The 27864-nt window shown below is 54.2% G+C and overlaps 6 protein-coding genes across 12 annotated transcripts; 2 read left to right on the forward strand and 4 right to left on the reverse strand.

Annotated features, from left to right (window-relative positions):
• Positions 1 to 109: 109 nt before the first annotated feature.
• On the reverse strand, positions 110 to 1003 carry PDF (peptide deformylase, mitochondrial). Its single transcript, XM_088136327.1, has 2 exons — positions 435 to 1003; positions 110 to 359 (listed from the first exon to the last, which is right to left on the reverse strand). Exons 1-2 carry the CDS (start codon positions 928 to 930, stop codon positions 214 to 216), a joined length of 642 nt encoding a protein of 213 aa, XP_087992453.1. The 5' UTR covers positions 931 to 1003; the 3' UTR covers positions 110 to 213.
• Positions 1004 to 1248: 245 nt separating this feature from the next.
• COG8 (component of oligomeric golgi complex 8) lies at positions 1249 to 4252 on the reverse strand. Its single transcript, XM_088136312.1, has 5 exons — positions 3849 to 4252; positions 3562 to 3769; positions 2450 to 3271; positions 1982 to 2150; positions 1249 to 1740 (listed from the first exon to the last, which is right to left on the reverse strand). The coding sequence occupies exons 1-5, from the start codon at positions 4199 to 4201 to the stop codon at positions 1454 to 1456; spliced, it is 1839 nt and encodes a 612-aa protein (XP_087992438.1). The 5' UTR covers positions 4202 to 4252; the 3' UTR covers positions 1249 to 1453.
• Positions 4253 to 4391: 139 nt separating this feature from the next.
• On the forward strand, positions 4392 to 6642 carry NIP7 (nucleolar pre-rRNA processing protein NIP7). The gene is made up of 5 exons (XM_088136326.1): positions 4392 to 4550; positions 4717 to 4803; positions 5348 to 5486; positions 5803 to 5943; positions 6050 to 6642. The coding sequence occupies exons 1-5, from the start codon at positions 4495 to 4497 to the stop codon at positions 6167 to 6169; spliced, it is 543 nt and encodes a 180-aa protein (XP_087992452.1). The 5' UTR covers positions 4392 to 4494; the 3' UTR covers positions 6170 to 6642.
• A 105-nt stretch (positions 6643 to 6747) lies between these two features.
• Positions 6748 to 9499, reverse strand: TMED6 (transmembrane p24 trafficking protein 6). Its single transcript, XM_007438681.3, has 4 exons — positions 9228 to 9499; positions 8401 to 8527; positions 7417 to 7565; positions 6748 to 7142 (listed from the first exon to the last, which is right to left on the reverse strand). The coding sequence occupies exons 1-4, from the start codon at positions 9441 to 9443 to the stop codon at positions 6918 to 6920; spliced, it is 717 nt and encodes a 238-aa protein (XP_007438743.1). The 5' UTR covers positions 9444 to 9499; the 3' UTR covers positions 6748 to 6917.
• Positions 9500 to 9511: 12 nt separating this feature from the next.
• On the reverse strand, positions 9512 to 19461 carry TERF2 (telomeric repeat binding factor 2). The gene is made up of 10 exons (XM_088136313.1): positions 19148 to 19461; positions 18728 to 18811; positions 17867 to 17997; positions 17188 to 17274; positions 16793 to 16939; positions 15454 to 15824; positions 14328 to 14699; positions 13914 to 13999; positions 13090 to 13136; positions 9512 to 12523 (listed from the first exon to the last, which is right to left on the reverse strand). The coding sequence occupies exons 1-10, from the start codon at positions 19401 to 19403 to the stop codon at positions 12365 to 12367; spliced, it is 1740 nt and encodes a 579-aa protein (XP_087992439.1). The 5' UTR covers positions 19404 to 19461; the 3' UTR covers positions 9512 to 12364.
• Positions 19462 to 20061: 600 nt separating this feature from the next.
• Positions 20062 to 25494, forward strand: LOC107326392 (uncharacterized). Of its 7 annotated transcripts, none has more exons than XR_015795316.1 (4): positions 20062 to 21853; positions 22139 to 22289; positions 22713 to 23101; positions 23609 to 25493. XR_015795316.1 is itself a non-coding variant. In XM_088136319.1 (4 exons), exons 1-3 carry the CDS (start codon positions 21080 to 21082, stop codon positions 23083 to 23085), a joined length of 981 nt encoding a protein of 326 aa, XP_087992445.1. In that variant the 5' UTR covers positions 20062 to 21079; the 3' UTR covers positions 23086 to 23101; positions 23609 to 25493. The 7 variants fall into 7 exon arrangements, 5 of the variants coding, with proteins under 5 accessions (XP_087992445.1, XP_025029261.1, XP_087992447.1 ...); XR_015795315.1 differs by having other exon boundaries at positions 23637 to 25492; XM_088136319.1 differs by having other exon boundaries at positions 23030 to 23101.
• Positions 25495 to 27864: the final 2370 nt, after the last annotated feature.

Consider the following 27864-nt stretch of genomic DNA (forward strand, 5'->3'; position numbering starts at 1 on the left):
TCACCTTGTACTCAGACTGGGGGGTGGGGTGGGGTGGGATGGGGGGTAACTCTACCGGACGGTTGCATGGAGCGCGCGCTGGTTGTGGAGGAATAAAGTGCGGAACACGGAGGCTCGCAGCTTTTTATTTTCAACCGGGTTCACACAGCAGTACCCCGAACAGCGAGCGCAGCCGCGCGAGTTCCATCGGTGCCGGCAGCGGGCGAGGGCCGCTCACTCGGCGTCCCGGTGGGCGAAGGTCCTGCTCTCCATCTTGTCGATGTAGAGGATGCCGCGCAGGTGGTCCACCTCGTGCTGGATCACGCGGGCCGCGAAGCCTCGCGCCTGCCAGGCCGTCTCCTCCCCGGCCTCGTTCAGCCCTGCGGGGAGAGAGGGGCGCGGCTCAGGGCCGGGGACGCGGCCGCGGGGGGGGCGCCGGCCGCGCCTCGCCTCACCTGAGACCTCCACGGCCACGGCCCGCGCGACCACGGCCGAGAAGCCGGGCAGGCTGGCGCAGCCCTCCGCCAGGTAGCTGGGGCGGCCGTCCAGCACGTGCAGCGCCGGGTTGACGACGACGCGCAGCGGGAAGGGCGCGACCTCCAGGGCGCGCAGCGGCTCGGGCACGTCCTGCGGCAGCGCCGGGCCGCGGAACTCGGCCACGAAGACCTGCAGCGGCACGCCCAGCTGCGGCGCGCTCAGCCCCACGCAGCCCGCCCGCCGCATCGCCGCCACCAGCCGCGCGATCAGCCGCTGCAGCTCCTCGCCGCGCACGCGCCCCGGCTCCACGGGCGCCGCCACGCCGCGCAGCGCGGGGTCGCCCACCAGCCGGACGCGCTCCGCGGGCGGGCCCAGCAGCCGCCGCCGCAGGCACCGCCAGCAGCCCGGCTCCCCCGCGGGGCCGCCCCAGGAGGCGAGGCCGCGCAGCCCGCGGCCCAGGCCCGGCGCCGCCATCCGCCCGGCTCCCTGTGGCAGTGCGAGCCGGCGCAGGCGCTTCCCCGGGCGGGCGGGCGGGCGGGCGGGCGGGCGGAGCCGCGCCCCTGGCGGCAGGAGGACCCCCGCTGGCCCGGAAGCCCTCCCCCCAACGGAGCCGCGCCCTGCGGCGCGCGAGCCCCGCCCCCTGGAGCCCCTCCTTCGCGGGGCTTCAGCCCGACCTAAGAAGCCCGCGGGCGCAGGCGGGGGGGGCAGCCCCGCAACCAGCCCAAGCCCTGGGGTGCCGGGTGGTGCGGGGGGGGACACGGCCCCCTTCACTCACAAAAAAGTACTTCGGTGAACAAACAAAAATACCAAGTTTATTCTTGCACTTCTCGTCCTGGCATCTGCGCCCCCCTTTCCTTCCTGCTTGGCAAAGGCAGCCGAGCCATCTTTCTCCACACAGGAAGAGCACCAGGAGTCAAGCGCTGCCCTTGCCGTGGCTGGGGGGGCGGGTGCCCGCAGATGCTCCTTTCAGCAGGTGACCCCCCCAAACCACCCCAAGCTATCCTGTTGCGGGAAGCCCGCTGAACGGCCGTGCATCCTCAGAAGGGGGGCTCTTCTCTGCAGCTTCAGGGACGGAGACGGCGGGGCTGGGATCTGCTTCCTGCTCTGAGCCAGGGAGCCCCAAGTCCAGGGGAAGTTGTGGGCCTTCTTGGGCTAGCCCCTTCTCCTCGGCCGGGGGGAGAACAGTCTCTTTCTCAGGAAGGACTGAGCCCAGGAGCTCCTGGAGCGCCTCCTCGTCCACGCAGCCAAGGCCTCCGTACTTATGGACCTGAGCAGCAGGAACACCTAGCAGAACAGGAAGAAAATGCAACGGTGGGAAGCCAGAACCCCCCATCAATCTCACGCCATCAAGTCCCAGAGACGCTTTCCGAGTCTGTCACCCCCCCTTCCTTGGAGGGGGTCTGGACAGCTGTGCACATATCCACCCACGGGCCAGTCATAGTTGTACAGAGCAACGGAGCGTGGCTTCGCTCCCACCTGTTTCCTTCTAACACTTCCTACCCTGAGGAAGCAAAGGCGACCGTACCCAGAATCTGTGCAATTTGGGCTGGAGGGAAGAGGAGCTGGAGACAGCGGTTGAGGTACGGCACCAAGTCTTGCAGGAACGCTGTGCAGAACTGAACAAACAGCTCCTGCTCTCGGCTACTGAACGCTGCCGCCTCAGCCCGGTGGAAAGCCAGAATAACCTTTACGCTCTGCCGAGAGAAAAGACACATTAGAAGCCTTTGCTTTGTAGGATTCAGAGCAACCAGATGAAAATTACCCACTATAAACTCAGATCGTAAACTTGAATTATGCAACCAGGCTGAAATGACAGTGCTTCTCCTCACAGGCATCACGCGACACAAGTAGTCAGAATCCCCTTGCCGCAGAGAGTCTGTGGGAGATTCTAGGGAGCCTAGCTAAAAACGGGGAGGACGCATTCAAACCCCTGCAATAGCCCCTACAACCCTTACTCCCATCATTGAGAAATATGGACCATTTTTCCCGGTACCTGGCTGAGCGTGTCCTCCAGGAGCGCTGCCACATCGGGGGCAAGAGCAACAGGACAGCAGAGACGCAAATCATTGAAGGCCACCAAGATGTTGTTGAGGAAGTGGGCAAGCGGGGGAGAGTCTAGTAGCACCAGGGGGGGCTGCAAGGTGCCTGGCTGTGCAGAAGGCATTGTCACGGAGATTGCACTACCCAGGAGAGCCGGGGCAGAGATCAACGTGTAGGAGTTCATCTCTTCTTGGAATTGTTCTACAGCCTCCCGCATAGCTTTCTTGAAGGCGAGGAGCACCACACGCTGAAAAATAGGAACAAGCTGGCCCCGGAAGTCCGCCCCTACCCGGCTGAAGGACAGGCCAAAGTACATGCACTGGCCCAGCAAAGAGTCAAGGCGGTTGCCCACACCACGCTGTAAGTCTCGCTCAAGAACCAGTAGAAACTCTGAGACTTTCTGCAGCACCCACCCATGGAAGATGGCGCTCTCATTGAGCGTGTCCTTCCCCAGGGGCAGCACCAGTGGCTCTTCATCTGCAAATATGGCACGATACTGCGTGACAATGTCAAAGAGATGCACGCGGCAGGCCTCTATAGTTTTTGTGATGTGCACGTAGGGATCGTCGTCAGGAACAGCCGCAAGGATGGAGCGCAGCCAGAAGTCTCTTGCCTGCAGGAAAGTGATGCGCAGTTCAGCCTCCGTGAACACGTCCATGCAGCGCAGGTAGCCAATGATGCGCAGGCAAGCAGGCAGCTGGATGTTGGTGCGCAACTGCTGGATCAGTTGGTTAAGCATGAGCTGTGTGGACTGGCGCACCTCGGCCACTATGCCCTGCAAAGAAGAGAGAAGCCGTTCTCACCCGCTGCGGTGGATGCTCTGGCAATGGACTCCTGAGACCACGCGAGAGCCGTACCTGGGCTCTACTTCTAGGCCACGCCACGGCGCCTGCCCGACGGCACGAGGCCCGGCCAGGGGCGCCGCCCGGGAAGTTCTCGGCACCAAAGCGAGCGGCGCTACCGAACCAGAACCGCCTCCTTCCCCTCCCCTCCCCGCTCCCTCTCCCGCGCCGCAGGGGAAACCCGCAGGGCCGCCTCGCCCAGCCCCCGCGGCCGAGCGCCGACCTGGACGACGGGGATGCCGGCGTGCTTCTTCTCCAGGCGGCGCGCGTGGGAGACGAGCTCCAGCGCCTCCTCGTAGTAGCTGTTGCGCACGCAGGTGTCCATCAGCTGCGGGATCTCCAGCACCTCCAGGATCTCCGTGTGGCGGTGCAGCGTCACGTTGTTCATGCGGCGGCTCTGCGCGATCTGCTCGGCGTCGCGCATGAAGCTCCTGCGGGGAAGGCGGCGGGTCAGCGGGCGGGCGGGGCTGGCCGGCCCCCCGCCCCTCCGGCCGGGACGCGGCGGCTCACCGGCAGGCCTCGGCGAAAGGCGGCAGGCGGCCCAGCAGGCGGCCCAGGCCCTGCTCGATGCCGCCGAAGCCGCGGCGCGTCTCGGCGGTGCACTCCGCCGACCGGATGAAGGTCTTGTAGTGCGCGAAGGCCAAGGCCCGCGTCTGCGCCCCCAGCTGCGCCCGCTCCTCCGCCAGCCGCGCGGGCTCGCGCCGCAGCGCCTCCAGGCCCAGCCCGGACAGCGCCGCCAGGTAGGCCGGCAGCTCCGCGTCCCCCACCGGCGCCGCCGAGGGCGACGCGCGGAACAGCCAGGCCAGCAGGCTCGCCTCCTCCACGTCCGCCCCGCCGCCTGCCGCCGCTTCCGAGGCCGCCATCGCGCCGCGACGTGGACCAGGAAGTGATCGCTATGGCAACCGGAGCGCTCTGGCCCTTTCGTCGGCACTTCCGGCTTCCGCTCCGGCCGCGCAGACGCGGCCTCAGGGCTTCCGCGGGCGCCAGCGCCCCCCTGCCCTGGAGGTCTCCGGCACTCTATGGTCCCACGGAGCAAGCCCGGAAGGGAGGCGGCGGAGCGAGATTGGCGCGACAACTTCCGCCTTCCGGTACCAGCTTCCGGGCCGGGCGCGTGGATCACGCGGGCTGCCTCTCGTGCGGCTGGTCGGGCGGCGCTATGCGGCCGCTGACGGAGGAGGAGACCCGCGCCCTCTTCGAGAAGCTCGCCCGCTAGTACGTGCCGGGGCGGCCGGGGGCGCGCTTTGCCTGCGGGACTGACCGCCACCGGCTGGGCTGGGCTGGGCTGGGCTGGGCTGGGCTGGGCTGGGGGCCGCAGGCGGGGGGGGCCTTGCCGAGGCTCCGGCGGGCTCCCCAGCCGACTCCGTCTCTTCCTTCGCAGCGTCGGCGAGAACATCCAGCTGCTGGTGGACCGGCCGGACGGGACTTACTGCTTCCGCCTGCACCGGGACCGCGTCTACTACCTCAGGTCGGCGGGGCTGCGGGAGGTCCCCCCCCGGAGCAGCCTTTCCGCGGGGGGCGATGTTTGAACTGGCGGGGCCGCCCCTCTTGTCGCAACCGTCGCAGGACGCGGGTCGGAAGCGAATCGCTTTGTGAAGTTCTGGTGCTTTTTGCGATTTTTACGCAGGGCAAGTGATTCCAGGGGCTCCTCCGGGGTCGAAAGGTCGAGAAAGGCCGGTGCGGAGGGAAGCCAGCGCCCCCCCATCTGGCCCAGTTGAGCTTTAACAGAATTTACCTCCTGCAGCGGTAACCTCCTTGCTCTGCTTGAGCAAGAAAATAACGTCGGCTGTGGAAGCCCCGGTTTGCGCAGAGAGACGTTCCCGACACTCTGTCAGCGGGGTCTCTGATCTCAGGACTCCTTGGCTTGTCTAATTTGCTTTGGGCACTTTAGAACCATGTCTCCAGAGGGGCCAAACGGATGGTTGAACCTCCATTGCCCCACAGTTTTGGGACTGGCCCATCTCAAGCCTGCTCCTAAGCGCCCAGTGACCGCCCTGCGTGTTGTTTTTCAGCGAGAGGCTCCTGAAGCTGGCTACAAACATCCCACGGGACAACCTGGCGTCCCTGGGCACCTGCTTTGGGAAATTTACCAAGAGCCAGAAGTTCCGGCTCCATATCACTGCCCTGGATTACCTCGCCCCTTATGCCAAGGTAAAGATGGGCCAACGTTGATTTTACTTGAGAAGCGTTTTCTCTCTGTTCCCGAGCCTTAGGCTTGATGGATGTGAGAGAAGACGCCTGTCACGCTCTAGTTTATCTAACCTGGGCCAGAACGTCAACCAGCTTGCCTTGGGACAGCGAGTAATGTTTTGACTGCAGTGGTCAGTCTAAGAGCATTGAGGCCTGGAAATGAAGTGGCAATACCACTAAATCCAAAGCAGAAGGCTTGGCGAGGTCACTTCATCATGTGAGGAACTGGTTGCTGAACCATTACAGTTCCGTGGGTTATTCTCTTTCTCTCCTACAGTACAAAGTCTGGGTGAAGCCTGGTGCAGAGCAGTCTTTCCTTTATGGGAACCACCTGTTGAAGTCCGGTCTGGGGCGCATCACTGAGAGCACTGCTCAATACCAAGGAGTGGTGGTATATTCTATGGCTGATGTTCCTCTGGTGAGTGATGGACAGGGGCTGCCCAGGGTGCAGATTTGGGTAGGTGGATTCTGATACCAACAGAGAAGAGATGTGTCATTCACCTTGCCCTCTTTACTTCCTCTAGGGGTTTGGGGTGGCAGCCAAAACCACCCAGGAGTGCCGAAAAGTGGACCCCATGGCAATTGTAGTATTTCACCAAGCAGATATTGGCGAATACATACGGCACGAGGAGACACTGACTTAATAAATGGGGCAAAATTCCTCCCATCGTGCTCTGACAGCTGGAAACTTTAAAAACTGTTCTGCACTTTGGATTATATTATGCCCTTTTTTGTGTAACCTGGAAGGACCAGCCTCGGCTGAGTAGGTGAAATGTGATCATTTCGCTGTCACTCACCTGTAACAGTTGACCAGTAACAGTGCCTGCCGGTGGACAAGCTGGAAAACTTTGGGATGAAGCTACAACACTTAGTCCAACTATCTGATTTTATTGTTTGCATTGTTTTGTTCAAGGTGAGCTCTAGGAGCTGATAAAGAGGCAGTTTGTTATTTTTAGCACAGTGAATGCACTCTATTTCCTTTTACCTTTCTGGCTGTGCGGCTACAGGGGCTTTCTGGAAGGTGGTGTCTCAAGGCCGAGAAAATAATTGTTTGTGGAGGGGAGAATTCTGTTTGTCTTCACCCATAAAAGACACCCGTTTTATTTGGATTATAAAACTGTCTCAACTGTATTCTTACAGCATGGCATATTTTTAAATTTCAATTAATATTTATTTTAACTTAGGCTGGCTTTACTCCTAATCAGTCCACTGGGATCAGTCAGTCAGTTCACTTGGATTTATTGTTACTGTTACCCTACTAGTAAGTTCTTGGAAAGGCTATGAATAACTTGCTCCCTCCTTTGCTTTGTGATAGCTGTAAAGCCAGGGAAGGAGATACCAGCCAAAGCCAGGGCCCTCCTCTGACACTGGGTCTTGCATCCTGATGTGGCTTCAGCACCTGGGCTTGTGGCTGGGCTGCATAGCAAAGAGGCGCTTGAGGAAGCAGAGCTGAAGGATGCCAGAGAGCACAATGGCAATGCTCTGAGCTGCTGACCACCAGTTCACGTAGTTGTGGTTGGACTGGAGAAGGATGGAATCTGTTCTTGACCTCATCCGAGCAAAGTTGTAGTAGCGCCACATGTGGAAGATGTCAGTCAGTAGCTTCCTGGTGCTCTTCTGCTCCGAATGAAGAAAACAAATGTTCAGATTCAGCTCTTGGTACTCATCTCCCTTTTAGAGGGAAAGGAAGCCTCTCGCCCCCCCTCACCCCCAGTATTGTGCTTTCTCTTCTAAGCCGAAAAACAAAGGAAGCTCTCTCCCAAACACCCTCCAGACCCAGATGCCTGAGAAAAAGCTTGGAATGCATCAATCCCCCGCCATAACTCTTTTTCTGAATAGCTGATGCAGGTGATTGGCCGCTGCTTTCATTTCAGGTACTTAAACCAGGTACCTCAATTGCTTCCAGGGTGTCATTCAGTTCCTTCCTCTCGAGTTCATTAGTTTGTAGATCAGAACCTTCGTAGAAGACCCCAAAGTTGAGATAAACTTGCACAGACCCAAAATGGTTGTACCGATTACTCAGGCACAGCTGATAGAAGCCTGTAAGAAGGAGGGAGAATTCCACCAAGCTTCAAGAAGTTTCTCTACGATGCTGACAGGCCCCCCTCAGCTGCACTGGGCAGGGGAAGTGCCACAACCAAGATGGGGGAAGGGAAGCTGGATATAATGGTTAAATCTGTTTTTCCTTTGAAACACAAAATGCTGTCTAAGATTGCCAATCTTTCCTAGTGATTTGCTAGTCATTTTCAATCTCCAAAGCACAAAAATACTGAGAGGGGAATTGGGTGCAAGGGGGAGATCAAAATTCATGATTTAGATGCACGGGGACTTGGATTTGTTTTTCAGCTTTCCTTGGAATGCAGAAGGTTGCAGCGGGGGCTGTAAGCGTGTGTGTGTGTGTGTGTGTGAGATGTGTCATTGCTATAGGGTTTCCATGCAAAAAAGCTCTGGGCTCGGCCCAAATGAGGCTCCAATTTAGCACGTTGGGGCCATCGAGTGGAGGGTGTTTTTGCAGAAGCACCAGCTGCCACAGGAGCCCCAGGGCTGCGTCTTTACGGAAGCGGCCTTGCAGAATCCACTACACCAACCTGGCACCTCAGCCTCTGGGCTTGCCGGCGTTCTGGGAATTGCAGTCCCAACGCATCTGGAAAGGGGGCTTGGTGAAGAAGGCTCCCTAAACCGTGATTAGCAGGCCAAAGCGCTAATGCAAGTTGCCATGCTGAAACAAACACAGATGGCCTGGTTTAGGCCGCATGGCTTGGTTTTGGCCAACTGCTGCTGCAGCTTGTTTGCCTGCAGCTGAAAAATGAATCGCTTAAGAAGCCATCTAGATGGGGCTTTGGGGCAGGCAGGGGCAGAGCCAGCAAGGGGGCACCTGTCTCCTGAGTCTGGAAGTTGATCTGTCCCCGCACGTCCTGGGAGGTGCCAAGGTGGAGGCCGCTGGGGTTGTTCACGGTTGCCAGGACGTGTCTGTCATGGCCGAGGCCTGAGGTCCACTGCACCTGGAAGCAGGGGAGACCAGGCTAAATTGTGATGAACGAATGGGACTGACCACCTTGTTGCTTCCTGGCTGTCAGCACCTTCCCTGGGAGCGGGTGCCTTGAAAATGGCTCGGTTGCTCCTAGATCGCAGGTTCCTTGCCTGCAAAAAGGGCTCCGGGGGACTGCAGAGGGGAGGCAGGGACCCCATGCTTGCCAGGAGGAGGGCAATCCGCCTCTTCCAAGCAGCGTGGACGCTCAGCTGCGCTGGGGGTGGGTGGGCTGGAGGACAAATGGAAGGACTCCTCATGTGGGCAAAGTTTGGGCTGGGAGGTGGGGGCATTTTCCTCCCCTCACCCTGGGGCAGGGGGGGCTCCATGATCCTGGCCTCTGCCTTGGAGTTGCCCTCTTGGCAGGTCTGCTCTGGCTGCGTCCAGGCCCACGTTGGCAGGCAGACTATGAAGGGTCTCAAGAGTCTCCCCTTCTCTTTGCCTGGGGGGGGTTAGGTGTACAAGGGCCCCTCCCCTCCCAGGGTGGGTGGGTCTCTGGGGTCCACTAAGGGAGGACAGATGGACACCAGGCCAGAATCATGCTGGAATAATTTTCTGGCAGTCCAGCTGTTGACAGTTTCTCTGTACTCACAATGGGGTCTGCCAGGAGAGGCTGTTCCTGACCAACCGACGGAGCAGCCGGACAGGCCAAGGGGGGGGGGGCTGGCACCCACCTCATAGCTGAAGTAGAAGGAGCCGTTTTGATTTGCAAACTGCCAGAGGCATTCGATGCCGCCTGCAGGGATGACAATGGCAAAGTCATAGCGATCCTTCCCGGGCAGGATAGCCTGGCTGTGGGACCCCCTCAGTTGTGCCACCTCTTGGCAGTGGGCAAGTTCCAGCCCCTGCAGCAAGCCCACGATCCCAGCCATCTGGAGCAGGGCAAGCATGCTGGCAAAGGGATGCCAGCTGGCTGTGGAGCTCCGTGGTGGAACTGCAGCCCAGCAGGCTGGATAAGCTAATCATTAACTGACCTGCTCCGGCCCGGCACTTCACTGTGCTGTGCCTGCTGGCTCAGGCGGAGCGACTCAGGGGAGGCTTGGTGCCAGAGGGACCCCTTGGGAAGCTGCGCAGCTGCCAGGGTAGAACGGCCGTCCTTCAGAGGGCGCCGTGCACAGGGCGGCCAGGGACCTTCAGCTGCTGTTGTGGCCAATGCAGCTTCTGCCCTCTTTCCTCCAGGAACGTAAGGAGGTGGGCTTGCATTCCTGCACCCTGAGAAGCACATGAGGTTGAGGGAAGGCCCAGCACCTGCTGGGTCTCACGGGTGAGTTTAAGTTGGCTCTCGGCTGACGGGCAGCAGGAGGGGGCTGAGCTTCATCACACTGGGGCACAGACAGGCGCAGGAAGGTTATTTGCAAGGGCGGTTTTGGCTGTAGTTAGATCCTAGTTCAATTCGTTGAGTTCCAACTGATTTCAAAGGATGGTTCAAAAGCAGAAATTGCTGAGTTAGCTTGATGGCTCTCCATAGAACCGATTTTTTAACAGCTGGAGCTTCCTTCCTTCCACCAGAGTTTTGCTGGAAGAGCTGCGTCCCATCCACCCGGCTTATCTTTCTTTCCTCCTCGTTCTGAACAGAAATACTGTGTGTGTGTGTGTGTGTATACACTTGCTTGCTTGCAGCCCCTGGTGCTGAAGGACACATCGCTTTCCCAAGAGAAATGTTTCCCAGCAACTGTGGCAAGATCACAGGGGGGAGGAAAATATGGCTGGGTTTGCATGTGGATTAAGCACGGAGAGGAAATAACTCTGCACTAGCGGGTGGCACTCTTCCTACCACCAGATAAAACCCAGCCTGTAGGAGAGGGACTGGCCCATGCCAGCCCATGGAAGCTTCTCCCAGCTGGGCCCTTGGGAATCCCATGGGAACATGACCGTGTTAACCAGAGCTGAACCCAGGCCTCTCGGACCATGCAAAGTTGGAGTCTCCCCAGGCCCCAGCCACTTTGTCAGCGACTACCTGCCGTGGCTACAGCCCAAGTCCACTCATTAAGGTGCTGGTCTGGGAGGAGGGTGGGGCTGTCCATAAAGGCCTGCTGGCTGTAGACCCTGTTGAAACCTTGAAAGGACCTTGTTCTTGGAAGGGTGCCACACTGCCACATTACTTGGCAATGCTCACCAAGGACTCTGCGGTGCTCTGAATTCCCGAGGTCTTCCGTGTCCTGCTGGTCCTGCGGTAAGGGGACCTTGACTATTTTGCCTTGCACCGAGCGCGCCTTTCCCCTTATCACGTCTCTCCTTGGGAGCCCAGTTTAGGCTCCAGGGTTGGCTGGTTGTTGGGCTGACCGTTTTCCTGTCTGCAAAGTCCCAGCCCTTGCGTCTTCAGCCAGGGGCATCTGGTTCAGTGAATCGTTGGGAGTCTCCAAAGCAGTGCTCAAATAGCCTGCTCTGCGCACAAAGGGGGCTTATGATGTTGGTGGCAAAGGGCAGGGTGGTTAATGGCACATGGACAGAGTTTGAGGCTCCCTGTTACGGCAGCTTTTCGCAGGCAGGTGGGCCCACTTGCACACACTGGATTAGGTCGCAAAAGGACAGACTTAAAACATTCCCAGAATAGAAATTAATTTTACTCAATATCACAGTATTTTAAAAACAAAAAAACATTATTTGGGTCGCCATTAACGCAGACATTGCCAATACTTGGGCCTAAAGAGTGCCTTCTGCTGGAAGATCCAGAGTGCTCTCCCAGTCACGCAAAACACCCTTTTTCAAGCAAGGAGACGAGGATTTCAGCTCATCCAGTTTCAGTAACTGCCAAGAGCTCCCAGAAGATTGCAGTCAGTTTCAGCTGCTAATGAAGTTTTGCCATCTGATCCAAAAGGAAACTCTTCTGCTGGTGAATGACATCATGATGAGAAGGGAAGCCCCAATTCTTCCAGTCCGGCCAGCTGTTACTTAATAAAAGGAAATCAATCCTTCGCACTTGTGGGTTCTTTTGCTGATATGTTTAGGAGCATGCTAATTGTCTGGGAGGATTCATGGTTGGGCAGCCAAAGCCCCTGTGTCATGGATGGATTGCTCTCTGGTCACGTTGTGGTGGTTGGAAGGGGCTCTTTCTTGCAGGATTATGGGGGTGATTCACCATGGGGCATTTCTGCTGCTCACCTATTTCCAGCACACCCACCGTTGGCAAACTGGAAAGACCAGCTTTCTCAGGTTCTTGTTCCAGAGCGACCTTTGCCTGGTCACGGAGCATGCAGCACAGAGGGCTCAAGGGAGTTGTTTTGGGTAGGGTGAGAACTGATGAAGGCCAACAGGGTTTTGGAAGGTCTTTGTAATAATTGATGGTGAACCAAGAAGACTGTGTATGAGAAGTCGTGTTAATTTTGACTGATGGCACTTTTAGCAATAATGGGGATCCTACCACACCTGCTTGTCCTGTGTGGCTAAATCAGTTTCATCTTGAGGAGGGGGACAGGATCCTTGGATGAGAGTCCAGTGTACGACTTCCTTGGCAAGATTAAAAATATTGTTTGGTAAAAAAAACAACTTTGTTTTAGCTAGCTAAAACAGCTTCCTCAGGAGAAAAGCTATCTAAGTTTTATGTTGATGCTATGTAGCATCATGATGCCTTTCCCTTATGGAGGCTGTAACAAAGTTGTTGGGTTTTTTTACCAAATAATATTTTTTACTTTTAACTTTTATTTTCATCTTGCTTTTGATTATGTTGGCATGCAACTGTTTATTTTACAGTGCTTAATTTGCTGTTGACTGACATCCTGACCGCTGTAAAACTGCTGGGAGTTGTTCAGTATAAACATTTTATTAAATAAATAACACACTTAAGGCACACTGCTAGCCCCTGCCCTCAAGTTCAGTCAAGTCCCAGCTTCTTCATCGTTCGCCAACGGTCCTTGATCATCACAGGTGTACGATCCTTAAAAGGATATGCTTGATAAATAACTTTCCAGTTCCCCTCCCCAAACTTCTCCACACCTGCCTTGATCCAGGCAGTCTCTTCTGGAGACCACTTCTGCAAAAGAAACGACACAGGGACCCTCATGCATAAGCAAGAACGGCCCATGGGTAACCTTTATTTGCCACCTGTTTCTACTGAAAAACCAGTGGCTCTCAGCAACAGCTCTCGCCCCACAGAATCCTGCTGCTAATGAGTCAACTCCCCCCGAGAGGGAATGGGAGGCTCTGGCCCTACTTCAGAGTCCTGTGTGTCCCGCGTAGCACTTGCCCTCCCTCCCATTCGCAGGGAAATTGTGAAAAAGATGAAAATGAAAAAAAAAAGTTTCCTAGGCACTTTATATAGCCATAATAGTTTTCATTTATATAGGCTCAGACATCAATAGTCAAGCCCTTACTTTGGCTGCACGAAGAAGATACCAGCCTTGAGGGAGGCTGAAAAGGCTCAGAAACAGTAGTGGCCACAGCAGAGCACCACCTAAGCAGCAATTTCCCACATTCCTGCCTTGTCAATGGCAATCACTGTCTAGAGTGTATAATTATTTTTAGAGAGAAAAGTAATTATCAATTTGTCTTTTTTTCTTTTTTTTAAAGAAAGTCTATGCTTGGAATTGGTTACATTACCTTCTTCCTAGTACTGGAAGGGTTGGTGCCAATTGACCCCTCTGACTCTGAAAGGAAAGAAAAAAAAATTAGCAGCCTGGCACGCTGCAGAGGTTGGAAGGCACAAATCTTGCCTGGGGATTTTTTCCTTTCTGCCATGTGCAGCCACTTGGTGCTTCTGCCTTCCTGGCTCAGAGCTCAGGTGATTTTTGCCACAACAACACTGCACCAGAAATGCAAGCAAAGGGGACCAAGATAAACATTTCCTCAAGGCTTACTGGCACAGTTTAGACTACATTCAGCAATACACAAGAAATACCCACCCAAGGGCTTTGCCCAAGTTGCCACCTAGCACCCCCCAGAAATCCACCTTTTTAAAGCGATGCATTCTCCTTCGGGAGGAAACCTTTGGTCTCACTCCGGGAAAAACTCATGGCCACCATGCTTGACCCAGTTCCATGCCATGGTAGTGTGCTGTGAGCCAGACCCTCACCCAGCCTGGAAACAAGCAGCGGGGGCAGCTACAAGCAGCCTTTCCCAGCCTTCACGATGACCAAGCCCTCCCAGCAGTTTTTTTTCCTGTCCGCCAGACCAATAAGCTGCCATTTGTCCATTTTGCCCTGGCGGCTTTGTGCAATCTGGGACAGGTGCTCCCTTCCAGCTGTAAAGAGGCTGCTACCTTTGATGGGCCTCCTAGCGCCCTTCTCAGGCTCGAGCTGCCCCCTTCTGCAGCCTCAGTTCCTCCAAGCTCCTGCCCCCCGAAGGGCCCTTGGCTTTTTGGCCGCCCTGCTCGCTGAGAGGAAGTCAGGGTGGGGCACCAAGGACGAGACCAAGCCCCCACTTACGCTGCTCTGCGAAGAACTCATCCTCGTCACTCCAGGCTGCCTTCTCCTCCTGCGGAACCGAAGGGGTAGCTCCTGGCTTCGCCATCCTAAAGGCAACAAAGAACCCGTTACAGGCGGGCCCGTCTCGCTCCCTCTGACAGCATCAGACATGCTTCAGCCACAGAAGCGCAGGCCAGCGAATGTTCAGGGGATCTGTGCGTTCAGCAGTGAATTCCTTCAACAACCCTGGTCGTCACCCAGAGGGGAATACTCCTGCTGGAGCACATCCCTCCCACTTCAGAGAAACAGCGATGGCCAAACCCTGCAAATTCCCCAGGAGATCCAAAAGAACTTGCAGCTCGGTGCTGGTACTTCCAAGGCCTAAGCTCTGCCAGCTTTGCAGACGCAGACCCGAAGGCAGCCCTTGTTCTGTACCTGGGAACTGCGGGGGACGCACTTGGGGTGGGCTCTCGGCACTTCGCTGGTTGGGCCCCCAAAGTCAAAGGTGGCTTTGTGGGCAAGATGTGCCTGGCAGGAGAACAGTTCCTCTCTGTCCCCAAAAGCATGTTGCTTATAGAGGGCAAGGATCTTGTCTTCACCAGGCTGAAGCTGACGTGGGCATCTCCTTTGTCCTTCTTCTGGCGCTTGGCTCTAGGGGACCCAGAAGGCGAGCGTGGCTTGGAGCCAGTCCAGTCCGTCTTGTCTAGTTGCAAGAACGCCTCCTCGGGGTCTGGGGCACCAGAAAGGATCTTGAAGGCTTCTCTCAGCACAGAGAGCCCGTAGGAAGCTGCCTTCGGGCTGGAGCCCCTGCGAAACAGAGGAACCTCAGAAATGCATTCCAGAAGCCCTGCCAATTTCTATTCAACTCTCGGTCAAGGAGGCCTCTCTAAATGGAGTCACTGCCGGGCTCCCCTTGTCAGGGGAGAATTACAAAGGCCAGGGAAGAGTCAAGCAAAAATTCTGCCAAGAACATTTCTACTTGCGTAAAAGGAGAGAGTTGCTCTGCAGTGAGATGGGCGGTGACAAATTTGAAATACAAATAAATAAATAAAATCTTCTCTAGGGAAAGGGAAAGGCTTGCTTGTCACCCAGAGTAAATCACCAGGTGCCGTTTCACGCAGACGCACTCAGGAAGGCCTCGGATGACTTTATCTCAGTGACCCCAAACAGGCTTAGCAACAGAAGCACCATGGCCATTCAGGGAGTTCAGCATTCTTCCCCCAGTCTTGCACCTCAAGTTCCTTCCTCCTCCAGCCAATGAAACCCATGGAGGGCAGAGACTGGGGAAGGCCAAATGCAATTTGGTGTTCGTTTAAATCCTGCCATTAAGGAGGCTGTCCTTTGGATGCCACGTAATTCTCTCCTCTCTTTGTTACAACATGCAATTCTAAAGATTCAATTGATTGCTTTAAATTAAAGCTACTTAGAATGTGGCTTAAATCACCAAAAAAAAAAAAAAAGACCCCGTTTTAAACGTCTGCTCATATTTATGGAGTTTCTGTATTTCCTGAGCAAATATGCACAGCTGTTCTAACATTCCTTTGCCCAACATCTGACTTACTGATCTGAGTCCTTGGAAGCAGCAGACACGGGGGCAATAGCAGTGGCTCCACCCACACGTGGCGATGCTTTGGTGCGCACGCTGGCTGCCTCCACACATTCTAAAATGGTCTCTCCACTTGTACCCAGTGCTGGCAAAGGTTTTGCTGCTGTTTCTCTGGTTCCTGCACCACACGCTGGCCTTTCTTCTGCCCCTGCCTCTGACCCACTTTCTGGGGCTTTGCTGAGCTTTTCCACAGTCTCTCCATCTGCTGTGCCAGATGTCTGGGGGGTCTCTTGTGCAGCCTCTGAAACAGCCATTTTCTCCTTGCTAGCTGCTCCCACGGGGCTATTCTTGGAATCCATCTTATCAGTGGAATCCTTTCTTGCCATCTTAAATAAAAAGCATGAGCAGTCACTGTTAGGATTTTTCTTCATGTGGTACAGAATGTAGACACGAAGACTGTACTTGTTTTTCCCACACAAAACTATTTTATTGTACAAAATTAAACTCCTAACTTATTCTACTAAGTTTACAACTATTTCTATTCTTACATTTCTACCTCTATGCTCTATTTCTAGGTTCCTATTCCTATACTTGTGGCACCATGTTTTCTTATCTCAACTATTTCTTAGCTCTTTAAATCTTTCCTCTTCTCCCCAAGTCTTCAGCTCTTGCACGTGAAAACCCTTTTTGCTCCTTTATAGACTTGCGAATGGGCTTTTCTCGCCTCCCCACCAGCACCCCCCCCGTCCTCTGTTTCTGGAGCTGGGGTGTGGAGCTCTGCCTCTGGGCTGTTGCGGGCAGTGGGCTTGCAGACTCTGATCAGGCTCTTTTCCACCCCATCTCTCTGCTCTGCCTCTCGGTGGTCTTGCAGCTCCAGGAACTGAAGTCTTTGCTTACTGTCTGGAGACTGCTGATGAGGTCTTGCCTTTGGGTCGGAGTTTCTCTGCTGTCGTCACCCCTTCCTTGGCACACCCAGGCACATGCTTGTTTTCAGCTCCCTTTTTATAAAACAAACTCTCCCATTAAGAAGAGGGCGGGGCTGTTTTAACCCTCCTCCCCAGGTAGCACCAAGGAGGGAAAAAATGCCTGGTCGCTCCAGGGGGTGAATTCACTCTTCTACAGTCACCCCAAAGTTTCTCTCCAAAGGTAAACTTTCAGTTAGAGAATCTTTTTCTGCCCACAGCGTAGCTCTAACACACAACACCCTTCTGGAAAAAGCTTTTGTGTTAAGCATAAGATGTTGGACATGTATCCTTGATCACAGTGGCTAAATTGAGTCACTGCTGTGGCCGCTGAAGAAACAGCCCAGCGCATCTCGTTAAGGCCAAACATGGCCCCCAAGGCCAGCACTCACCACTAAGAGAAATGGCTCAGAATCATCCAAGTAATGCTCGAAGAAGAGAAGAATCCTCTGCTGGAAAGCTTTGTAGGAGAAATCCCAGATGGTTGGATGAGAGGAGTTTTTCTCTTGGATGATGCGATACAATGCTGTCCTCATGTGCTAGGTAAGGAAAAGAAAAAGAGATTGGAACATTTGCAAGGGCCGGGAAGGGGGAGCTGACTGCCAATCAGATGGAATCCCGAACGCTCAGAAACAGCCAGAGGCACACGTGGCAGCCAAATGCCTGCGCAGGGGCTCTCCTTTGCCCCTTGAGAGAAGACGGGGATCCCTTCTCAGGGATCTGAGAAAGCCACTGGCCTCGGGAGAAAAGGAAGGACATGTCACTGGGACATATCCAAAATGTTCACCTGGCTGCTTGGGTCCCTTGACATGTGTCTCTTTAAGATTTTGCTGGCATGTTCATATTCTTTGTTCTTAACACAGGTGATAACTGCCTGAAGCAAAAAACAAAACAGAACAGAACAGAACAAAAATGCAAGCATACATTTTGTGTATTTCTCAATAAAGTGTTTTCTGGATCTGTGGCCCCCAACTAAGCCCCTTCTCTGATCCTGGAGCTCAGCGATGGAGAAGAAAGTGGAGACTGAGCCCATGGCATCTCTTCAGCTTCCATTTTAGGAGTCTTCCTCTAAACATCCAAGTCCTGTTCCCTTTGGTGGTTTTTGGTAGTTGATTTTTGTCAGCTGAGAGCAGCTGGCCTTCCTAATCTTTTCTCAAAGTGACAGAGTATTTGTGGCAATTAAATCTATGCAGAGCAAGTCAGTAACATTTCCTAAGCCAGCACTTTTGTAAATAAAGGCACCAGTTGTTTTTGAACTTAGAAGAAAGGGAAAGAGGAAACAGTTGGTTTTCAAGCGGAGCCCTGTTAATTCTTCCCAACAAGGAATTGATTTTGGAACAATAACTTTCTAAAACAGTTTCTCCCAGTGTGGCCCCCTCCTGCTAAGGGAGGCTGAGCTTAAAAAGAGAGTGACCATCATGACCTTTGAAATTAGTGTCTACAGGAGATGAAATGGTCATCCTTACAGCCTCCTTTATTCTTTTCATTATTTCCTCCATTAGTTTCACATCAATGTGGCATTCCTTCTCCAACTTCTCTAGAAGGACAAGCACAGTCTCAAGAGGTGTGAGCCCAGTTTCTGTATCAATGGTCCAATCTAAAGTATAAAAAAATAAAGCCTTGTCACCATTAAACTATGATATCTCAGTGCAGATATAAACATATCTATATGCTTGGATAAATGGAATGTACATTTTAGAAGCACAGATGCATGCTTCAATTACTTTATGAATAATGGCAGAAGAACCCAACTTCAAAGAATAAAACATATAATCCTGTAATTGAAAGGGACCTCTTAACCCACTGTGTTCAATCTCCTGCTCAATGCAGAAATCCACGGGAGGCGGCTGTCCAGCCCCCTCCTGAGCACGCCTGGCAAAGAGGAACTACCACCTTCCTCAGACGCTGGTTATAATTTCAAGCTATTCTCACTGTTACGGAGAACTTCCTAACATTAGGCTGGAATCTGCTTTTCTGTCCACTTAATCCAATTGTTCCAAGTCTTGTCTTCTAGGTCTTTGCTACTGTGTCTCCTACATCCTGTCTTCTAAGGCAAAACACTTCCAGATTTTTAAATCCGTTTTCATGAGACGTAGTTTCCAGTCCCCTGCTCTTATCCCTTTTTAAACGGGCTGCCAGCGCTGGTCACAATACGCAAGGCGGTTTAGCCGAAGCAGAACTCTTGGTTCCTGCGCTTTAGTAACCGTGTTCCTATCGGCGTGGGCAAAATTACAGAAAAGCAAAACGCACCTAGGTCCCGCAGAGTAACGCACCCCGGCCAAACGTCCCAGGGAGCGAGGAAAGATGGGCTCTGGCGCGCGCCTCACCTTCTTCCAGCCTGGACAGAATCTGGATAATCCGCAGCTGCAGCAGGATCGGCTCCTCCAAGGCCACCGGCCGCGCGACCACAGCTGCGGGACAAGGCAGACGCGGTGAGGCTTCCGGAGCACGGCGGCGCGGCGCTGCGCTTGCCCAGGGCCGGCCCTGCCGCGGGCCTCGTTCGCCCTCTCCCCCTTCGGACCGGCGAGAGGCCCACTGGCGGCAGCTGGCGCCGCGCTGCGGCACGCGGGAGCCGGACCGCGGAGCCTCCTCCGCGCAGGGCACCTGCTCGGCTCGCGGGGCGGGGCGGGGCGGGGGGGCCTTCCTGGGGGGCAAGGGGGCCGGCGCGCAGCCTCCCCTCAGCGCCCCGCCGCCGCCCTGCGGGCCTCCCGGGTCTCCGCGGCCGCGGGCGACGGGCTCGGACGTACCGCTGAGGACGTCGCGCAACTGCCGAAAGTCTCGGCTGTTCCCGGCCCGGAAGGCCCGCAAGGCCTGGTGGGCGTAGAAGAGGACGGCCCAGCGGTTCACCGCCGCCTCCAGCTCCTTCTCCCGCGCTTCCGCCGCTTTCTCAGCCGCCGCGGCTCCCGCCGCCTTTCCCGCCGCCATGACGTCACCCGCGCGCCGGAAGGGCGACGACCGGAAATTCGGCCCGCGCGCCGCGCGCCTCCCGCCGCAGGACCACATCTCCCAAGGTGCCTCGAGGCGGCCTCCGGGGCGCAGGCGCAGTGAACCCGCGGGCCGGCGGAGCGGCAGCGTCCACCCCGGAGCCCGCCGCGGAGCCAGCTTGCTCCGAGCCTGCCGGGCCGCATCAGCGCCCCGCCGCCTGGCCTGGCCTGGCCTGCCTCCGCCCAGGCGAGGGGGGAACGAAGCCCCCGCCCGGGCTCGAGCCCCGCCCCCGCTGAGACCCCCATCAAGGGTCGGGCCCCGGCCCTGCTTCGCCTCCGCGCCAGCTCGGCAGCCGGGGCGACGGCAGGCCGCCCTGCGCCGTCCCCGAAGCCGGGCCTCTCCGCCGCTTAAACGCCGGCCTCGCCCGGCGAGATCCCCCCTGCACGGTGTTGCCCGGGGACGGGACGCAGGACCGGCCGCCGCCGCGCGCCTCGCTTGCGTCCCGCAGGAGGCTCGGAAGGCGGAGAGCGCGGAAGCGCCGTCCCGGCCGCGGGCGAAGAGCGGGCGCGTCGTCCCCGCGGGGGCCGCTTGTCCCGGGGGTGGGTCCGTTGCGGCGGTTCGGAGGGGCCGGGACCGGCTTTCGGATGCTCGAGGCGCGTGCGCCAGGCAAGCCCGCCCAAGAGAAAAGTAATCCGCGTCGCCCCCGTGGTGAAAATGGAGTACAAAGCTCCGCGGCGTGCCCGGCAACCTCAAAGGCTGGGGCGCGGTTTATAACGACGGACGTAAGCCCGAGGCGTTTGCGGCCAGTTGATTCGGGTTGGGCTACTTAGGTGGACGAGCACGGTTTCCTACGCGGTATTGTGAGAAGCATCCAGTATCGGTGGACAATTTGCGATGCTTCTCGGGGTAACTGTGCTGGGTAACTCTTCTCTTGTATTTAGGGCTGAACTGCTGTCTTGGGCTGGTTCACGACCTGTTTTTTCCGTTGCCAAAACTTCGGTCAAGACGGAGGCGGATTTAGGAGCCAGAAGCGTAGCGGAGCAGCCGGTTTCTGGTCCCGTGGGCGTCCGTGGCTTTGCCTCGGCTCTTGCGTGCTCTGGGGGGGGGGATGGCAGGGAGCCAAGGCGGTCTGCTTCTTTTGGATAGGTTGCTGTGTCACCTTAAAAGCTCAGAAGGAGGTTTGGCTGTGAGATCAGTTGGCCTTTTAGGTAAGACGGGCCGAGGTTCTGGGCAGTGTAAAGCTCCATTTTCTGCCCAACTATTTTCTCAGCACTTCCATCTCTTTCTTACCTGAAAAAACTTTCAGAAAAGGGACTGGCTCTGCATGAGGAAGTGTGGTGCAGCCCAGTTCTTTGAGGTCGTCTTTTACTCCGGGTAGAGCCTGTTTCCACTGCATCCGCAAGAGGGCATCCGAGAGCCATTTGCAGGGAGCGTTTGCCTGCAGGGCACTGCCAGCAGTAAGTGGCGGATGGGCACTGTTTTTCTTGTTCACCTGGCCAGGAGGCAAGAGCAGGACTCCGGGAGTTCTGGCTGCACAGAATTGGTTATGCCAAAGGATCGTTAGCGCCTGCCACGCTGCCCACGCTCCGCACTGGTGCTCCTTCTCTAGTTGTGGGAAGCGTGTGACTGTCACCTCGCTGGTCATCTCCGTCGCTGGCTCACAGTCCCTGGGGCCAGCAGTAGGCCATTGCTGTACTCCTGGAGCTGCTGTGGGCAGAGGGGAAGAAGAACCAAAGTGCAAGGAGAGCGTTGAAATGGTTGGGAACTTGGGAAATGTTCCGAGTGGCAACCGTTTGGGCCCAGGGGAACGTTGTACTCGTAGTGGCTGCCTGAGCTCAGTGCGAAGGAGATGCACTTCCAGGGGTCTCTGCCGCTGGGCCACACGGGATGCTGTGCTGGGGGCCCCACTAGCCCTAATGGCACAGCTAGCAGTGCCCCGTCGGAGCTGCCATTCGGTATTTGTTTATCCCCTCCTCCCTACCCCATTTTGGAGCACAGCTTGCCCAGGGAAGGGGCATAGGGTTCCCCAATCCCAGGCCAAGGAGCTATGGGAATCAGGGGCTTTGGGACTCACTGGGAGAGGAAGGGGCCCCTTCACTGCAGCCAGATATGCCATCAGAAGCATCCTGTGGCCTTGGGGAGCTGGCAAATGGGTTGAAGTGAACTGGGGGCAGTTGCATTCTGGCAGACACGTGGTTGGGTCTCGCTCTCTTCTGAAAGGAGAAGTCCCAAGTAAAGCTCTCCGGTTTCCTGGGCCAACCTGGGTTGAAGCAGGAGCGAGCCAGGAGGCCCGTGTGGGCTGCATCACAAAGCTGCCTGCAGCAGGGGCCCCGCCCTCCTGGGCTGTGCAGCGGGGGGGCTCTTCTCACACAGATGCAGCTGAACAGAAGCAGATCGCTCTGGAGGAGAAGGATGGCCCTTGTTTTCTGCGTGTAGCGTATAAAAAGAGGCACTGCGGTCTCCTTAAGGAAGAAGAGCATTGTTCAGCACCAAACGGCCCAAAAGGGAGCTTGCAGGAGGTGCTCAGAGTAAGTTTGGGGCAGCTGGCTTCCCTTAGCCCACTGGGGAGTCTCTGTTCTGCTCCTTTGGGGCTCAGTTATGCGCTGGCTTGTTTACCGTGGCTGCGAAGCAAACTGCCCTGATCCAAATAGAAGCAGCTTCTCTGAGGCCTCTTGGATTTGGCCGTACTGGACAGAGTCGCTTGGGGGCCTGAGTAGCCCTTCCCTACCTAGCCACAGCCCTGGCCACAGCACGTGGAGCTTTTGTGGTGCACTACTGCAGATTTAATAAAAGCGTATCCTCTCTTCCTACAGGGTCTGTCCACATGCAGCTGCCCAGGGAAACATCTTCTCAGAGCAGGAGACACCAAGTCCCCCTTCCCCCGACAGGATCTTCTGCGGTTAAGAGCACAAGTCATGATCTGTGTCATAAAACCAGTTTCACAAACCTGTTCCTGTGCCCAAGGTGAACCAGTTGTGCTTGTGAGATATTTCACCCTTTTGAAATGGAAACAAAGTGTTGCCACAACTCTTTCAGTTGCCTGTAATGCTAAATGGTAGTGGGGGGGGGGGCTAATTGGTGGTTCTGAGGGTTTCCCCTTCGGCAGCAGATTCTTTTTGCAGATAACAGAAATTGCACAGATCAAGGGGCATATTATCTTTGATGTTATACAGTCTTAGGGATATTGATAGCATCAGGGTTCGGGGAGAACTAAGCAAGGAAAATCATAGAATCCCCCAGAACACTCGCACACCTTATTCTGATCTGATAGATATAAAATATGGGCTTCTTCTTCCTTAAACCATGCATGTCTTTTAGAAAGACTGCAAGACCAGGCCTAATCTGCTCTCCCTACCCTCCCTCCCTCCCTCTGATCTTCTCTCTCAGGGGCCAAAGGCTAACCTGGGCAGGACGTGGCCTGTACCATCAGAACTCCACATTCCACTCACGTCTTCCTTCCCGATTCATTCCTCTCCTCGCTGGCCATGCAATCTGCTGCTGTCCCAGCGTGTCTTGCAGATGCTGCTTACTGACTTTGGGCCTCGCTCACGCTCAGCCTCTGGATCCTCCGTGGGACGTGCGGCCCTTTTTTTACGCTAGATTTATCTGGCGAGGGGCTGGATGGTCGGTGCGCTGTAGCCTTCAGTTTTCCTTGTCTCCTTACGTTGCCTATTTTAGACTGAGACTTCTCCCCCTTCTTCCAGCAGCAGTCCCAGGCCAGGCACTGCAAAATCTCAGAAAGATCTCCCAGGACTTCTGACAGCCTCCCTAAGAAGGTGAGATTTCACCTGCCATGCTGGGTATCCTTCTGTTCTTTTGGCCCTTCAATGTAGCCCAGGTGAAAAAGCAGACTTGCCAGGGATTCCAGGAATGTTCTTGATTGTAGTAAGGTAGGATAACAGAATTGTGGCAGCCTGCCAAAGTCCCTCTCTGTCCCATCTTACACTAAACAAAAACTACGTTGAGTTTCTTTCTCATACTTCTTGCTTTCTCAGGATTGCAATCTCTTTTGCCGGTCCTCTCCTGCCTTCCCCAAGGTCAGCCCTGCATTCCTTTACATATGGATGCCCTTGCTCAATGCAGACTGTAGCAGCAGCAGCAGCAAAACAGAACTTGGGAATTGCAGAAAGGGAACTGTAGATAAAATGGTCACGGGCATCCTCCTGATGTATAACAGTTAATTTGGCTACATCTGGAATTTTGTGGAGGCTCCAGAATAGAGTTAAACCTGGCGCAGCCAGAAAGCCAGATGGCCTTTGGACAGATAGCAACTCTAATGTCAGCCTGTTTCATCCCATTTGCTCTTCACAGACTGGATCACAACTTCCAGCCTGAATTGATGGTTTCGTATAGGTACTGAAAAGTAGTGGGGAGAGGACTGAACTCTGTGGGATTCAACTGAGACATACCCAGCAGGCTGACTACAACACCCACTAGCCCAGGAAGAGGCAGAACCATTCCAGGATGTGCCCCCAACTCAGCCTTCCTGGGTGGTCCACGTCAATAGAACCTAATCACATAGGACCAAGAGAGCCCCGTTCCTTGCACCTGAGTCCTGGTGAAGATCTTCCTTCGGAGCGACCAAGGCTGTCTCCAACCCTTGCCCAGGCCTACTGTGATTAAAAGGGGTCCAGAGTCCAGTTTTAATACATCAAGAGAGGACTGGTTCATAAGCAAAAAGTGGACCCCTGTCATCTGTCCAAGATTGTAACAGAGTGGCACTGTCTTTCCAGTGTAAAAGAACACTCTTTTTTTTGTCATACCCAACTATTCTTCATAGAATAATACATTCCAAATGTTTGGTGCAGAATTGAAAATCACATTCACATCTTTAAACCATATTAAAAACTTCAAGATATTAAACTGAAGTGGGACAATTATGGGGCAAGCCCACATCAGAGTTGTTTCAACAAAATGGGTGGTGACAAATTTGATAAATTTAAAAAAAGATATGTAAATGTCCCTTCATCAATTTACACCTCCAGCAGAATGAAGTTGATAGTTAACCAATTTAATGTTTTATTCTCTGAGGTGTCCAGTATACACATTGTGTTGTGGGTGATTATTTTGGGATCATTAGAAACACGCTTCAGTTTGTTCCATCAGTCTCAGTCACTGGATCCTCCTGATAGCAGAGTCTGTTGGAACGCTCATTGCAACTAAACTTGCAACAAGCAAGATAATCGGCTGTCTCTTAGCGTGGAGGCAGCTCTGCCTGCAGACACTTGGTGCCTCCTGTTCTGGGTATTGCAGTCTCAACCTCTGGGGGACCCTGGGGCAGGTTTTGCGGTAGCTTTGGCTTTTGTAGATGAAGCAGAAGTCATTGTGGAAACTGCTGCAGCCTTTCTGGAGAGCTGGTTTCCCTCTAACTCTCTGGGAGAAGTCTAGAGAAACAACATACAATATGTGCCATCCTACTTGGGCATCCGGATAGGATCCGTGTTTCTCCTGCATGCTCCCACCACCACCTTTGTACCCAGTGGCTATTCAAGGAAAGGAAGTGGGAGTTAATTCCTTCAGTATCTCTTGGGCATTACAGAAACTCCCTCTTGGAGGAGGAGGAGGAAATGCCAGGAAACATTCAGAGAAGAGGAGGGCAAGTGGAAAATTATGGTAAAGCGAGCAGAGGCACTTTCATGCCATTTAGGAAAACGGATATCGTTTAAAAAAGAGAGGAAGTTGGTTTTTCACCTTTCCCCTTACAAGTACCAGAGGCTGAGTTTACGTTGTGGAGATTATTACCAGCAGCTTAACTTTGGTCAAAGTTAATATTTCCACTAAAAATATGTAGCTTCTGAGTAATTTCTTAACTGGACAATAAATTGTTTATGACAGGTTTAATGGGACTGTAGAACTTGCGTGTTAAAAGGAACAAAGTAGAAAAGATGCCATTTGATTTTATGATGCACACTGACAAGTTAAATGTTGCCCTCCAGTTTGAGAACAACATTCTAGATGTTATAATCTGAAGGACTCATTGCCACTGATGCTGTTTCCCTCCCTTCTCCTGGACCTCAGGTGCCATTCGCCAAAGGGGGTGAGGGGATACATCGGATCAAAAGGTAATGCAAATGAAGATAATGTATATACGCTAGTGTATATGTTTAGGTGCAGGTGGTTGTTATTAAATAAAGTTCTGTCTATCCCACCAGATGGGGACAGCTATGAGTAGATAACTCCAGTGCCTCCTGCTGAGTGTGATGCTCAGAGGCAGCTAATTCTGGAAAGTCAACAACGGCAAACCTTTGGGTACGTGACCCGAGAGCCCTTCAGAAGTGGACTGTTCAGCACAAGGTTGGCCCACTAGGGAGCACTGGTTTCAAGCAGCACATGTGTGAGGTTAAACACGTGTGTAAAGATGTGTAGATAAATAGGCAAGCAGTGGACTTCATTGCCTGAAGCCCGATTCCCAGCATCAAGTAGCGGCCTTTCCTGTTGCTCCTGGGCAAGCAATGCCTGAAGCACACGGCTTGTTCTTCAGCAAAGGCACGTGTCCACTCTGTTCTCTCCATCAGCCTCCGATGATCTCTTGGCATGTCTTGAAAGAGAGCAGAGGAGGTGGGAGAGCCACCAGGCTGACGTTTGCTCACCCACATTCCCCCACAGTGTCATCATCGGGGAAAGTCTCTGGTTTCGGTGTGCCAAAAACAACAGGGGCCAGGAAGAAGCAAATTATGCTTCTTGTTTGGCTTTTAGTCTTGACTGCCTGATTTATGAGCCTCAGTGCTGTGATTAGAGATGAAAGAAAACATTCCAGGAGAAAGATCTGCACATTACAGTGGTCTCGTGCGCCTGGCCTTCTGCACCAGTTACTGTAAAAGTGGGTGGGTGGGAAGCCACAAAAAACAAAAAAGGAAAATTACAAGCATCCCCGTAATTGGCAAATGCAGAGATGCCACAGCCAGGCCCTAGGACAGGGAATGCCGCCTGGTGGTAGTTCTGGGCACTTCTTGGCTGGAGCTGTGGATTGAGTGGCAAAGCAGCATTGCAACGTCACCAAGGAGCAATCTGCATGTCTCCAGGCATCACAGGAACAGCAAACTGACCCTGCCGTGTACTTGCCACAAGGGCCATAGCGGCATCAGGATACCCTGTGAACCTTAGCCATGCTCCTCGTGCTCCTTCACATTATGGGCCGTGGCTCTTGGTAACTACATGACTGGTCCATGCAGCTTTCTTGGCAAAGTTTTGGGAAGGGGGTTGCCAGTACTCTCTTTTGGGGTGTTTTCTGATTTGAGAGCCTAGGGTGAAAGAGGGATCGGCCCAAAGCCCCCCACTTAGGTTCCGTCCCTAAGGGAGGACTAGAACTCAGGTTTCACTGCTCCTAGTCCAGCACTTTTGACCACTACTGTATACTGACTGGCTCTTACTATGCTTACTATCCAGTAAGTCCCACTGCACGTGAACTTGTTAGTTAACACATTGTGGTATTCAGCCAAATACCACAAGCCGCAGTCCTTTGCTGTAAGGCCATAGTTGGACTTAGCTGCTGAAAAGCAGTGGCAGATCCTAGTTCATTATCACGCTGAGGGTATTGGTAAAGCCTGTAGTGTCAGCGAAAAATAAAAATGGCAAGGTGCTTAAGCAGCCTTTGGTAGCATAAGAGATCCTGTAAACCATTTAAGGTAAGGGCCAAACCGGACATTAATTGCATGAGGAAAGGGTTCAGTTCAGCTCACACTCCCCATAGACCCATGGCTGCTCAGGTTTCATTGTGACTGCATTTGGTTAGTAACAGACGCACGGACACACAGATCTACACTAGTTGCACTCATACAACTCACATCATGCCTGTTTGCTTTGTGCGTATACAAGGCACAAAGTCTTTCTTTCTTGCTGCGCAGAAGTGCTGTCTGTGCAAGAATCTTGTGTGCAACTGCCACTTCTGGTCAGGCACTGCGGTCTGGCTTTCCCACAGTACAGCTGTTCTCCAAGGGAAAAGTGGTCTCAAGGGCGGAGGACCCAGCAATCGCAGGCTCGCATTCTGGCAACATCTCTAGGTAGGGCTGGGATGAAGTAGCCCCTTAAGGATTGCAAGGCTCAAAGCACCAGGTTTTCCCCTTAATGTTCCCCCAAACCCTCCAAAAACAAATAACGATTCATGTTTGCCTCCGTCAGTGGGATGCTGAGCAGCCCCTGGGCCCCCTTTTTGCACCGCTGCTCTAAGAGATCCTGTTTTGAGAAGCTACTCTGGAGCCCAGAAACCATTGCAGACTTCATGCGGGGAGTGAAGTGTCACTAGAGAGGGAACACAGCTCCTATTCATGTTCACACTCAACTGAAATAGGTATCGGATGGATTTATGCATAGAACCAGTGAATGAGCAGGCACATAGATACCTGTAAAGCAAATCTATCACTTTGCTTGAAAGTCAGAAGGGGAAATAAATTCCCCTGATTCCCCCAAATTCCATCCATGTATCACAAGTTTTCCAGAAGCTCAGGGTAACGCTTGTGTCACCTTTCAACACACGAAGGGAGTGACCAATCTACCCTACCTACATTTTTTGTTTTTATTACCCCAGATAAGATGGAGCCAC

This window comes from Python bivittatus, unplaced genomic scaffold, assembly GCF_059951505.1.
Source record: "Python bivittatus isolate LINGU-HERP-01145 unplaced genomic scaffold, Pbiv_v1 ctg000190_np1212, whole genome shotgun sequence".
Lineage (NCBI taxonomy): Eukaryota > Metazoa > Chordata > Lepidosauria > Squamata > Pythonidae > Python > Python bivittatus.

Bases quoted from the DNA above. Each gene is read 5' to 3' on its own strand.
- TERF2 (XM_088136313.1), bottom strand. From the start codon at position 19,403: ATGTGGTCCTGCGGCGGGAGGCGCGCGGCGCGCGGGCCGAATTTCCGG. The intron at 16,940-17,187 runs GTGAACATTTTG...TTCCTTACCTAG, and splicing joins CAAGGGACCCAAGCAGCCAG to CACATGAGGACAGCATTGTA. The intron at 14,700-15,453 runs GTAAGTCAGATG...TCTGTTTCGCAG, and splicing joins GCTTCCAAGGACTCAGATCA to GGGCTCCAGCCCGAAGGCAG.
- TMED6 (XM_007438681.3), bottom strand. From the start codon at position 9,443: ATGCTTGCCCTGCTCCAGATGGCTGGGATCGTGGGCTTGCTGCAGGGG. The intron at 7,566-8,400 runs GTGCCCCCTTGC...TCCTTCTTACAG, and splicing joins CTTCCAGACTCAGGAGACAG to GCTTCTATCAGCTGTGCCTG. The intron at 7,143-7,416 runs GTACCTGGTTTA...CATTCGGAGCAG, and splicing joins ACACCCTGGAAGCAATTGAG to AAGAGCACCAGGAAGCTACT.
- COG8 (XM_088136312.1), bottom strand. From the start codon at position 4,201: ATGGCGGCCTCGGAAGCGGCGGCAGGCGGCGGGGCGGACGTGGAGGAG. The intron at 3,272-3,561 runs GTCGGCGCTCGG...TCTTCTTTGCAG, and splicing joins CCGGCATCCCCGTCGTCCAG to GGCATAGTGGCCGAGGTGCG. The intron at 2,151-2,449 runs GTACCGGGAAAA...TTCTCTCGGCAG, and splicing joins TGGAGGACACGCTCAGCCAG to AGCGTAAAGGTTATTCTGGC.
- PDF (XM_088136327.1), bottom strand. From the start codon at position 930: ATGGCGGCGCCGGGCCTGGGCCGCGGGCTGCGCGGCCTCGCCTCCTGG. The intron at 360-434 runs GTGAGGCGAGGC...CTCTCCCCGCAG, and splicing joins CGTGGCCGTGGAGGTCTCAG to GGCTGAACGAGGCCGGGGAG.
- NIP7 (XM_088136326.1), top strand. From the start codon at position 4,495: ATGCGGCCGCTGACGGAGGAGGAGACCCGCGCCCTCTTCGAGAAGCTC. The intron at 4,551-4,716 runs GTACGTGCCGGG...CTTCCTTCGCAG, and splicing joins TTCGAGAAGCTCGCCCGCTA to CGTCGGCGAGAACATCCAGC. The intron at 5,487-5,802 runs GTAAAGATGGGC...TCTCTCCTACAG, and splicing joins ACCTCGCCCCTTATGCCAAG to TACAAAGTCTGGGTGAAGCC.
- LOC107326392 (XM_088136319.1), top strand. From the start codon at position 21,080: ATGGTTGGGAACTTGGGAAATGTTCCGAGTGGCAACCGTTTGGGCCCA. The intron at 21,854-22,138 runs GTAAGTTTGGGG...CTCTTCCTACAG, and splicing joins GCTTGCAGGAGGTGCTCAGA to GGTCTGTCCACATGCAGCTG. The intron at 22,290-23,029 runs GTGAACCAGTTG...CCCTTCTTCCAG, and splicing joins AACCTGTTCCTGTGCCCAAG to CAGCAGTCCCAGGCCAGGCA.